This window comes from Cryptomeria japonica, unplaced genomic scaffold, assembly GCF_030272615.1.
Source record: "Cryptomeria japonica unplaced genomic scaffold, Sugi_1.0 HiC_scaffold_59, whole genome shotgun sequence".
In the NCBI taxonomy this organism is placed as follows: Eukaryota; Viridiplantae; Streptophyta; class Pinopsida; order Cupressales; family Cupressaceae; genus Cryptomeria; species Cryptomeria japonica.
The window spans coordinates 1-13,035 of record NW_026728881.1 but is presented as its reverse complement, the minus strand read 5'-3'; the positions used below and the strand labels follow the sequence as shown (position 1 = coordinate 13,035).

Here is a 13,035-nt window from a genome sequence, read left to right as displayed (position 1 = left end):
CTAGTCTATCTGAAAGTATCAAAATAATTAGCCCCCATGAAACTAGGGACAAGAACAATTAAATCGGCATTGAGTTCCTTGAGAATCCTTCTACAACCAAAAAATTCCTTAGCTGGATCATAAATATCTTTTTCCACAATCTCCCAGAAACATTGGAAGTAGAAAAAAGGAAAAGCATCTGGACCCAAGCCTTGTTATATTCAAAAGAGAACACCATATTTTTAATTTTATCATCAAAGGGGATGGAATTGAGAATTCTATTAGTATCATCTTTAATAACATTAGGTATAACATCCAAAAAAATTCTCCACATCACCACTCAGAGGCAATCCTTCCTCAAAGAGGCGATTGGAGAAAAAACTAGCAACTGCCACATTAATGTGCTTTTCCAAATCCAATAGCGCACAGTTCTCATTGGTGGACGAGATCCAATTAGAAGCCTTATTTTTAAGAGTGGAAAGATGAAAAAATATACTATTCTTATCCTCGCATCGCAACTATAGAGATCTCTCTATATTTGTTAGCATAATTCTTCCTCCTTTGAAATGAGGTTATGGAGACAAGCCAGCAAGGAATTTTTCTAGTCTAGGATACTGCAACTTTAACCATCTTTTTTGAATGGAATCTTACACAACCTTGAGATCCCTTTAAATGATTTTCTTCTCAGAAAAGATATGAACAAAACAAGTATCATTCAAAATAATAACCTTAGCTTTGACCAATCTCATTTTTTTAGAAACTCAAAACATAGTCGTATTGTTAGTCCTGACATTCCATCATTTTCTAATTCTATAGAACAGGTTAGGTTGCTTGAGCCACATTTTCTCAAAGTGAAAGGAAAAAAGAATTTCCTTCCAAGACAATCAAGCAAGAGAGATGGGGAAGTGATCAAATCCAATACGAAAGATCAACTAAAGGGACCACGAGTACAAAACAAAACAGTAATGGGTAATTAGGGCTCTATCCAATATCACTATAGTGTCAAAAAAAAAATTAATTAATAATCAACACAAAATTTTAAATGAAAATTACAAACATTATTGACTAGGAGAAAAATAGTTACAGATGTAGAAATGAATCTCTATTTTTTTCCTTTTTTCACTTTGTCTTTGTTAACAAGTCGTGTCTCTTACATGCTTTGTTCTAAATCACTACTGCATCTATCTTCTCAATCCATTTACCACACAACCCTAGCAGGCTCATCTATTTCTGGTTTTCCTTGTCCATGCTTCATATCCTTTTCCATGATCTCTACCCTGTCTGTATTCATGCACTGGGCATCAATTTCTTATCATCTGTTCTTTATTTCCTCCACACGCTTTTCTGGCTATCCCTTTGTTTTTGAATCTCATAGGTTTGATGTCTTCTACTCTACACACTCTCCTTCCCTTTGTAATTAAAAATATGTTGATCTTCCCACACAATGTTATTATTTTTCCTTACTCATAAATCCCTTTTCACCTTTCAGTTTTTCTCAATCATTTTGGCGCACCCTCTCTTCTTTTTCGGATTTCTATTTTGTTTTATTTTACATAATAATTATTTCCCATCTTTTCAAATCCACATGTGGCCCCACGCCTTCATTCTTATTCTAGTTTTTTTTTGTTTAACATCCAAACTCTTCATTTACCCCAGACACCTCTTCGCCACGCCTCCATCCCACACTGATTGATATGCCTGCAATATGTTTCAATTATTTTATTTAAACTACCTATCACTTTAAACTTACTTGGACAATATTTCTTATTGTTTGTTCATTTCACCTCATATTTGACTCTCCTTAGCTTTGTTAGTGTTGTTAATTTTCTTCAAAGAATTTAATTACTCAAATAAAACACTTACAAACTTATAAGCTAAAATTTATCAAAATAAAGATAAGAAATGAAAATCCTCATTTTAATATTTCAAAATTGAGGTTTGGTGCAAGCTATTTGTGCCCCCTCCCAGATGCCCCTGCATCAATTTGTGTTTGATATAATTGTTAAAACATTTATATGTAACATATGCTTTATTTATTATGTAGTGAAAGCATATTTCAATTTCAATGGTCCTTGGATTATAATTCATATTATGTATGAATTGATTTAAATTATATGTATGTAGAATTTCAATACAAGCAAGTAGTTATTTGTGTGTGTGTGTGCATTTATTCCAATAATATGTTTTCTTAACTAGAAGAGATTCTATAGAGCCAAACCCCATCTCAAAACTCCACACCACAAAGCCCGAAACCCCCTCCACTTTATGAAGCTTTAATTAAGAGAAACAAAATATGAAAACATAGCCACATTATTGGTAGTATAGATTATTTCGCAATGAACTGAATAATTCCCATACATTAAATATTCAATACTGAAGATGTAAGTCATCATCGATTCCATGAAATAAGTCAATATCAATTGACGCGGCTGTAATAGTGGTATGTGCACTGACAATAAAAATGTCTATAAAGTTTTATGTGATAAATGAAAACCATATGAATATCAATTGATATCAATAGGTATACACCTTAACAATGATATACATCAATTATATGTTGTAGCTAGCTATATTTGTGTTATATTGTTGTTAAATCATTTATATGTCACACGTGCATTATGTATCATATACTGAAAACATATTAAAGTTTCAATGGTACTTATAAGATTACAATTCAAATTATATAGGAATTGAGTTAAATTATAAAAACAAATTAAATCATATGCATGTAGCATATCAATACAAGCAAGTGCAATTATGTGCATGTGTGGGGGGGAGAAACTAAATTCCAAGAATGTAGTTTTTATCTAGAAGAGATTCGACATAATGAATGCCCATCTCGGAGCTCTACACCACAAAGCCCCCACCCCCTCCGTTTGATAGAAGCTCTAATTAAGGGAATGAATAAATGTTCAAATATAGAGAGATTATTGAGAAAATATATTTTTTCACAATGAATTGAATAATTTCCATATATTTCATATTTAGTATTGAAGATATGAGTCATCATTAATCACATCAAATATGTTGATGCAAATCTAGATAGATTCTATGCATAGAAGGAGGAGAAGTGGTATTATAATTGAGATTAAATAAAACAAAGACAGATCTTTCATTTACATATCTATAAGTATGCCTTAATCCAATTATTTAATTAAATTTAACTTTTTATAATGCACTTAAAAACTAATTCAGAAAAGTGCTAGTCCTAGTACAAAATGAGGTAGTATCAGATAACAATCTGACAGAAATCATGAGAAAAAGGTTACAAACGATAGATATCAATGTGTTTTTAAAAGTTTCTTATAAATCTTACTATATTTCAAAATAGACTAAATTGTCAATAACAAAATTGTAATTTTTCTAATGATTCATTATACATTTTTTCTTATTTATTAATTGACTATTTAGATGTTGAAAAATGAAGATAATATTTAAGATTAAATTATCTGTCACAGAACAACATTATTTTCAATTAAGTATTCGAATGAAGAAATATACTGCTGAAAATCTCAACCATATAAAACAACAATAAATAAGTATATTATAAGGAAATGTGAATCTTACTGTTAGAAATTCTCTGCAAAACTTGTAATTTTAATTCTACCTTCGCACTTTCACTTTTGAAAGGTCCATGTGGAGATGTCTCTGTCATAGTAATTCAACCAAGGTCTCATCACTGATATATTCCAAAGCATACTTATTGATACACAAATATACTGATATGTTTCTCTTTATCGATCGTTTGCAAACTACTTTGGACCAGCACACGATTGGATGCAGTCAGATTTTAGGAAGCACAAATTGAATAGTCTAATTGAAGGATGAATGATCAACAGGGGGGAAGATCTTTGGGAGGAGGAAGAAGAGATTGAGATCTGCCACCATTTCCATTTAAAACAACCCACGCCATCTTCAATCCCCAGCTGGTATGCAGCTCGAGATGACAATGCATGAACCACACTCCTGCAAAAAACATACATACAATCGGATATATGTTTATACGAAAGAAGCACAAATCTTTGAACCAGATGAGCGATTGAAGCTAACATTACGTAATGATATTAATACCTGGATTATCAGCTAGGAATCTGAGAGCCACCCAACCTCCACTGGGAACTCCAACTGTGTTTCTCTCCGGAGGATCCACCAGATTAAAGTTAGATGGGTCAGTGCTTGCATTGTAGTTTCCCATACCCTGACCCACTATGAAGAAGTTGAAGCCGTGCAGATGCAGAGGATGGCTCTCGAAGGTCGCAATGCTGGTGTCCTGCAGAACTAGCTGTACGCTAGTGTTAAAGGGAAGCACTTCGACTCTGGTGTCGTTGAGGGTCTGTGTGTTGTTAGGCGGCGTGCCGGTGTAGTTGAAAGGAAATGGCGGATTGTCAGGGAAAGTGGTATTGTAAACTCCATTGGACTGATTAAAGTAGTATGCTTGAAGAAGAGCGGTGGTGGGAAGAATGAAGGATATGTTGTTAATGGAGGCTGCAAATTTGGTACCGTTGGGGCCTTGACATGTCTGTCCTTGGGGACACGGATTTAGCCCCAACCCGACTGTGAATAGGAACTGTTTATCCATCTTCTGAGGGACAGCTGCTGCAGGAAATTTCGGATTGCCCAAGCTTCTCATCTTTTGGCTAAAATTGGCGGCAAAGGAGGTATCGTTGGGGGCTGGAAGCGTCGGTTTCATCATAGGAAGAGAGGATGAGGATGAATTAACTGCTGTCGCATTGGAAGTTACATACTCTAAAATTCCAGCACTGGTTGAGTTATCAAAAGCTGCTGTTCCCGTAGCGAATGGGCCTGCTAACATGAGGAATGTGGCATTGGGTGGCTGAGACATAGCTGTCAAGAGGACGTTGGTAGTCTGACCGGGAGTGATGAGAATAACATTGGTTTGAAAAGGCTTGACATACACAGCATCCGCTTCTACCACAGTCAATGTGTGGTTGGCTATTGCGAAAAACAGGTCACTATTGAGTGCAGCATTAACTATACGCAGTAGGTAAGTTTTCCCAGGGTTCACTTTGAGCCTGAATGTATCTGCATTACACAACACAGGAAACCTTTGTTACATTTACATTTAAACAAATGAACAATAGCGACCAGTCTAGTTATGTTTCATCCATTTTAATACCCCGCCCTCACCGTTGGTAGAGCAGTTATACATAAGTCCAGGGAGCCCGTTGATGGTATATGCATCTGACACATTAGCTTGCGCACCACTTTGCATTGCTTGATTGATAACAGTCTCAGTGTCTGCATTCCACCACTCCCCTGCAATTTGCAACACATTATCAACAGCAGTATTTTCATTGTAAATTTAGGACTATGTACGTACAATGGCAACACATTATCAACGAGTACTGAAGGGCATACCGAAAACAATAGGCACTTCCTGGTGTGGGCGAGGGAATGGGTAAGAAGCATTCTTCTTGGGATAGATGATAATGGGCCCATGTATGCTTGCTCGCAACCATGAGATGTGGGCATGCCACCACAGTGTTCCTCTCTGCCTTTTGACAATAAACTTGTACACATAACTTTGCCCGGTTTGAATTGGACACTGAGTGACATAAGCAGGACCATCCGCCCATCCAGATCTAAGCTGCCGAATTCCATGCCTGAGCGATTCATAGGAATTCATTAGGTGCACCCACTAAAGGGACATCAGCATATAATATTATTTTTATTAAGTAAATAACTGAGTAGCGGGAGCAGAAGAGATACCAATGTATGCTAATATTGTTTTTAACATTATTTGTTACTTTGATAACCACGCGATCTCCTTCTCGAGCAACTACTGGAGGCCCCGGATATTGCCCGTTGACAGTCAAGAGAGCTTTCGTGGTGCAAAGACGAGTCACATTCGTCATTTGGATCTGTGGATATTTAGAACAAAGAATCAATCACGGCTATCTGTAAAAATTTAATACTTTCCTAAACAATAAAACATTCAACTCATTCCATAGAATTATATAACCCACAGTGAAATTGTAGCGCCGTGTGATCACAGCATGTTTCGCTGAAACAAATTGAATAGTGAACCACAATGCCAAAAGTGGCAGCACGAGGCGGCCATAAAATGTCTGCATTGCTAGAATCGTACAATACTTCCTCTTTCAGAGTCTGATCACAACTTAAACAGGCTAAAATGCCAAATTGTTTCTGAACTGAGATGTGAAAATCTGTTTCTTTGTGTTTGTATATATAGATACACGAATTAAATCAGCTGTTGTTGGGTAGGTTGGTAGGCAATACTGATATTTTAACACGAGTATAAATCGACATGAACAAGTATTGTTAGCGACTGTATTAATCTATTTCATTTTCTTGACTTTTAATGATTCACATGTACTCTTCGTCGTTTTTGTTTGTTATGGAGATAAGGTGGGGCTTTCTATCCGGAGTGGCAACCAAGTAAACGATTCGCCCGATGAATACACCATCTTTTCCATTGTCATTAAAATCCATGAAATGTAAACCTATTTTGGTATACCAACCACTGCTCATATTTTTGTTATTGGGAATTTTTGAGTTACTGGGTTCACATCCGTTCGTTCCAGACTGGTCTAAGCCTCCACTCCCGGTCTTCGAAGCAACATCGTTTACCCATGCGGGACTACGAAACTTTAACTCCTTTTAGCTTCTAGGATCACATGAAATGATTGCATGATTAGAATTTCAGTAAACATAAATCAAACGAGACCACTCCTAAAAACACTCTGATGTTTTCTCAATCTTCATTTATGATTGTCATATCTACATGATGCCAATCAACTTCAAGCATCCGATCTTGCTCATGGATGTGACGATATAGCTCCTATATATATTTTTAGCTCATTGTTAATCACACACCACACCCTAATTTCCCAATGGAAATTACTGAGCCCCGTTTTGGAGGTTGGTCTAATCCTCATTCATTTGAATTAGGTCCTATATTTGTGCATGTGTGGTCCCTTCATTGGAAAACCATAGTTATGTTAATAAGTGATTTGAGAGTGTTTGTTTTCGCATATAGATTTCCCTTGTGTTTCTCCCATGCCTGCGACATTCAGTCTAACCTCCTCACCCAAAGTTATGATTCCTAGGCTACCTTCTACGTTAGTAATTTGAATACACATGTAATTAGTGTTTATATGTCACAAATTAAATTTACTATAATGTTCAATGTTCATGTTTGTGGGTGTGCCATGAGGTCTTGTTTTGTGAGTAACAAGTCAGAATCAGGGCCAAGTGGCTAAATAAATTGGTTTGCAATCGATTTCATTCTCCTCATTTTTCACATATTAGTCGATCTAGTTGTGATCAATGTTAATCATAATATACATTCAAAGCCCTTATCCTAACCCATCTCATGTTCTAGTGAGATAGGGATTTAATAAATAAAAAATGATAATTGAAAAAGATTCTAGTGTATTATATGTTGTCACACAACCAGTGTTTCTTTTGTATCAATACATGTGGCTAGAGCAGATGATTAAAAATGCAATTATAATACTTCTATGAGTCTTGACATAAAATAATGGAGATATACAACTACAAAAATGTGCATTATTAAATCTTTACTATACTAATATAAAGTGCATCCATTCATTTACAATTTATATGTTCAATTCTCTATAACACTAAAAAAAATTACTATACCTTAGAATTGGTTTAGTGACCAATTATTTAAATGAACTACTAGTTCATATAGATATATCATTAGATCTATCATTTATTAGCGTTTAGCAACTCTTGGGAGACTTGGTACTAGGAAATTGTTAAATATTCAAGGAAAATTGTGATGTCCCACTCACAATTAACTATTATTTAACAGTCACATTCAAAAAATTGTGAAAAACGTTTTAGTAATTTCATTCATCACTCCTATAGGTCTAGCATGAAATGAAGTGAGGAAACCTAGAAAATATATTGCAAATAGAATCTAGATATTGTCTTAAGTTTATCATGATCTATGATAGTAACCACAAAAATAATTAGGGAAAAAAAACCCATTTCATTCATTTTTACTTCTTAAATATACGTCATTTTGGCTAAAATATATACCTTTGTGGCACTTGCAAAATTAAATTTGGTGATTGTAGGGGCTTATCAACCACTAATGGAATCACGAGCATTGCAAAAGGATAGGCGACATTTATTAGAGATATTTAGCATGCTATTATTCATTATATCTCTTTCTATAATTAAAATAATTATTTTAGCTACGCTTACTTGATATGTTAGATCTTTTTTCCTATTATGAACCATGTCATATTGTTGGCACAATAGTGAGCTTTTGAAATATGGACCACACTTTTGAATGGTTTGAAAACTCATACACCTTGTAATTCTTTTGCCTATGCATCTTTATTTGATTTTAAATGGTGATTCAAAGTGTTTCAAAGCCTACATGAAATCGATAATACCTATTCACATCATCTTCAGTTTAGAGCATTTCCCCTCACAGAATCATGTTGAGGATTTATAAGGTTCTTAAACCTTCATATTGTCCAAAACCAATACTTGCTTTTTTCTCTCTTTCATGTCAAATATTTTGTAAACATTTTAACTTGATGCATGAGACACTTCTTCATTGTTTGTGTTTGCATATTGAGAGTATTGAGGTAAACATCCCTTAAAGTAGGTGGATGGACGAAATCCTGACAAGTTGATAAGCATATAGGAAAGTTAAACTCCTAGAAGGAAGCATGGGGACCGAGGGAATCTTAAAAGTCCAACTTTAAAAGTTATTAAAAGGGCCTTTGAATATTTTAGAGGATTGAGGAAGGTATGAAGGGAAGGCCAAGTCTAAAGGTTGAAGAAATAGACTTAGAAAATGTTCAGAGGACAAGGGATTAGGATATCAATTTTAACAGGTAAATGGTATTTGGGATGGGAATGTCCAATGGTCCAACTTGAAAGACTCAATTTTTTTTAAAGGTGATGTATTAGGAGGTTAGGATTGACGAGAAAGATGTGACATAAACTGAAACTTTGAAACTATATGAATTTGGCAAACATAGAAAACATCGAGGAAATCAAGTAGAGAGCTCTCATACTTAAATTTTATGGAAATTTGATATTTTTTAATATATGAGGGGATTAAAAATAACTACAATAAGTTATAAATCATAAATTAATACCCACATAGATGTTTCTTAGATTGATTACAAGTAATGGGTCAAATAGGGTTAAACATACAAAAGGGAGGGGACTCAAGAAGTATTGTGGGATCACCCGTGAAGAGGGACAAGAACAAGAAGAGGAACAAGACACAAAAGGAAAGGAACGACAAAAATCTAAGTAAAATTAGAAGAAGAAGGTCAATGAGAAGGAGAAGGAAAAGTAGAAGAAAGGCAATAAGAAGAGGAAAAATTACATGAAATTAAAATATCTAATACAAATATAGTGTGGTATTAATAGTAGGTCAAATAAGAGTATATCACAGAAGATAACATAAAACATTTTGAAGAATAAGTATCTGATCATTATACCTATTTCATTATTACAATATATTACCCTTTTACATGAATATTGTGACAAAATATGTAGCTTGATAATTCTTCTTGCCAAAGAGCTTCCTTATTTTTGGCGCTAAATTTTTTTTTGATTTTATGGTACTTGAATATTCATGTCAAACACTATATTTTTTTGTTGGGCACTGGGGTCACCATTCGTATTTTCCTTGTTGACCTTGGTGGCCTCTACAATATCCCTTTTTAAAGTAATTAATGCATTTAATACACTGCATGAGTTCTATGAACACAAATTTCTAAGTTAGTTTAGTGCACTTGTTCCCTTGAGTTGAGTAGTCCTACAAAGTGGGGGAAAAATTTAGTGTCGTAAACTACACCTAGTGCATTAATGACACTTATGCAATAGGCTCGGTGTGTTTATAATAAAAAATAATAATCAAGATACTATCATTCCAGCATCATGGATTTTAAAGATGAAGCATTAGCAACCCCTAATCCAAATGTGGGATTGATTTGGTCAAATGGGAGAGTGGTGAGCATACATGTATGTAGCGCACAAACGTCCCGAAATGATTTTAGATTTAAATTGGATATATTCTACATCGAGCCTCTTTTGATGCATGTCCCTTCTTTTGGGCACATTCAAAATGGCTATTCCCACTCATTTTGAGCAGAAAAACTCTTCTTTCTCTTTCATTTTGCAACATTCACACTCTCGGATATCTATCTCTCACACTAGTAATAAAACTCTACCAAAATCTGCACTCATGAAAATAAAAAACAATTATTATCTTGCTTACAATCGTGCCATTATTTCAAGAGAGGGGTCTTTCCTATGTAATGTTTTCCTTTCTCTCTTATCTCTTGTATGTATTTTTTTTCAATATAACATCATGTCACTAGTCTCTAAATGTATTTATTATCTATTTGAATTAATCAAATTAACATTTTATCTCAAATAATAGTGGGTTTCCTCCATTAAGAAGAGTTTGTTTCTATTGCACAATCTAATCTTTTATTTTATCCAATCTATGTATCTAGTTGTCTATGGAGGTATAAACATAGAAACAGGGGTTTGAATAAGGCAAACCCCTATACAACCCCAACATGTTGCCCTATATGAGTGTGTGTTGGTGATGAATAGTTTCATAGTGCATGAGATTCTTTTTGGTGTGACTTTTGGTGCTTTTCTATTTTTTGTTTCTACATATGACACCGCAATGTGTAGATGTCCCTCTGGCACATTGGTATCCAAGGCTAAGGCTTCACCAGTTCATGGGTAAAGTATGCATTTATAGAGATTTCTTTTTCTATAATCAAAATATTTTGACTATTTGATATTCCTTTCTTATGTAGTATTTTATGTTTATAGACATAGTTTAGTTTGTTTCCTTTCTTCCATATCAATCTTCTTGGCTCACGAGAGTGAAAATTAAGTGATGTATCGAAGGTTGGTTTCCTACACAAGATATTTTCATCTCAACGGTAGTAAATACTCTCCTCTACACTCTCTTTTTTAAACATGATAAATATCTAAGAGCATTTGAAGAAGATTCCGAAGTACAATGGAGGCTTCATACATTCAATAAATTCCTTAATCTAGCAATTCCTTTTCATTTAAACCTCCTTCAAAATTTGAAGGATTAAATTGTAGCTTCAAATTAATCCAGGTGATGGCCTTGATGAATATCTCCTCTCTTTGATCAAGCCTGAGTTGATTCACATTATCTCCCCCTTCAACAGTATACTCTTTGACATTTTCATTGACGTCCTCTATATGGGCTCCTCTTCTCTGAGACATCTCCAATGTGTCCATTTTCCATATTAAACCTCTAACTATGTCTGTAATATCGAGCTCAAAGCCTCTTTGTCTTCTTCCTCTTCAACCCTTGTTTCTATATGTCATATTGGCTACCTATAGGTCTTCTTCTTGACACAAATGAACTTCCTCTAATCCTACTTGATGCATGCCAACTTACTAAACAGAATTTCAAATTGGGTATGGTTTATTATTAAGGAAAAAATGGTTTTGAAGGGATCTGAAAACCCTAAGTACAAAGAGCTGCAAATAGAAAACACATAGCCAAACAACAACACAAAAATTACCTAGAATACAGAACCCTAAAATAGTAGGCCAACAAAAGAAAATATAAAACCTAACACAAATTCTTCAGGGCTTTAGCAAACTCAACTTTCATTTGTTCCATATTTTGGGTAATGTTCATCAGATCTTGCAATTCTATGTTTGCTTTAGCTCCCTAGCGTTCTTGAGATGTCCATGGGTTTGAGATGATGGACCTACACTATCATCCTTATTCTAGTTACTCTTCTCGACTAGGTTGATATTAATTGAAATGTTGCCCCCAAACTTCAAAGCCTACATAGTCTACCACTGATTCACAAAAGTTTTATCCCCTTCTACATTGCTGTGAATGGTTTTAAGGCTCATGCTAATAGATTAGTGAGGTTATAATTAATTCTCTTCATCTTGGCTTCAATAGCCCAAGTCTACCTTCATAGTCTTCAAGTGAGCAACATATTTGGTCATGTTTTCTAAGATAGAGAGCATTTTGTCTTTTTCCTCATAAGAGATCACATTGTCAACAGGATCCCTAAACGAATATCGACCATCACCTTGCTCCAAAATAACCACTTTTCTTTTAATGGATTGGATGTTGATATTAACTTGATTGATTTCTAAAAAAGGCTCTTAGGAAATCCTAAACTAGTCTACTATGGCATCCCTATTAATACCCAAAAAATAGCTAGATTCCCAGGGTCACTTCCAAGGAAAGGGGACTATTTTTAAAGATCCCTAGGAAAGGGAGGATTATTAATTCTCTCTTGATTAGCATAATTAAAAGATCAAGGGGAAGGGGAACTCCCAAGAAGCCTTCTCCTCCACCCATCACATTCTCCCTTTCGCCCAAAAAATTCTCCCCTTCCAAATTTTGGTTCTTGTCAACCTCCTCAGCATCTAACTCCTCATCAAGTCATCTAGGAGAATCATGCATGTAAAATTATTTAATTTAACAAATCTTTCTTTTTATACTGAATTTAATGAGATTCTCTTTTTCTTCTCCTCTGACACATTATTCTTGTTTTACTTTGAGGAAGTTTCATCCTTTGTTTGCTAGTCCTCATCCTCTGAATCATCATCACATTCCCCTATATTTCTCTACATACCCTCCTTTGACACCTATTCACCGAGTGCAAAGGGGGATAACCTTGATATTTTCACTTAGAGGAAAATGGGAGGGCATTGAATTGTTCCATAATTAGAAGGATCGAGCCCTCATGAAGATTAGGGTTTCTTTGCTTCTTATTATGTTCTTTAATATTGGCTTCCAAGGATGATAAGAGATAGAATGGAAACAAACGAAGAACTTATTTCTAAAGTGTTTAAGCCGAGAAAAATGACCACCATAGATTTTGGTAAACCACCCATCTAAGGTAAAATATTGTATAAGGACCTTAGCCACACCCACCCAAAGGGGTTTAAGGGTGTCTACTTGGTAAGAAATGTTTGAATTGTTGACAAGATTCAACCCCTCTCCATATTTTAGAAAGGTTTTCACCATGGACTCAGAAG

At 34.8% G+C, this 13,035-nt stretch overlaps 1 protein-coding gene across 1 annotated transcript; it reads right to left on the bottom strand.

Annotated features, from left to right (window-relative positions):
- Positions 1-3,811: 3,811 nt before the first annotated feature.
- LOC131030700 (laccase-4-like) lies at positions 3,812-6,077 on the bottom strand. The gene is made up of 6 exons (XM_059215100.1): positions 5,967-6,077; positions 5,710-5,861; positions 5,359-5,603; positions 5,128-5,256; positions 4,051-5,022; positions 3,812-3,945 (listed from the first exon to the last, which is right to left on the bottom strand). The coding sequence occupies exons 1-6, from the start codon at positions 6,072-6,074 to the stop codon at positions 3,812-3,814; spliced, it is 1,740 nt and encodes a 579-aa protein (XP_059071083.1). The 5' UTR covers positions 6,075-6,077.
- Positions 6,078-13,035: the final 6,958 nt, after the last annotated feature.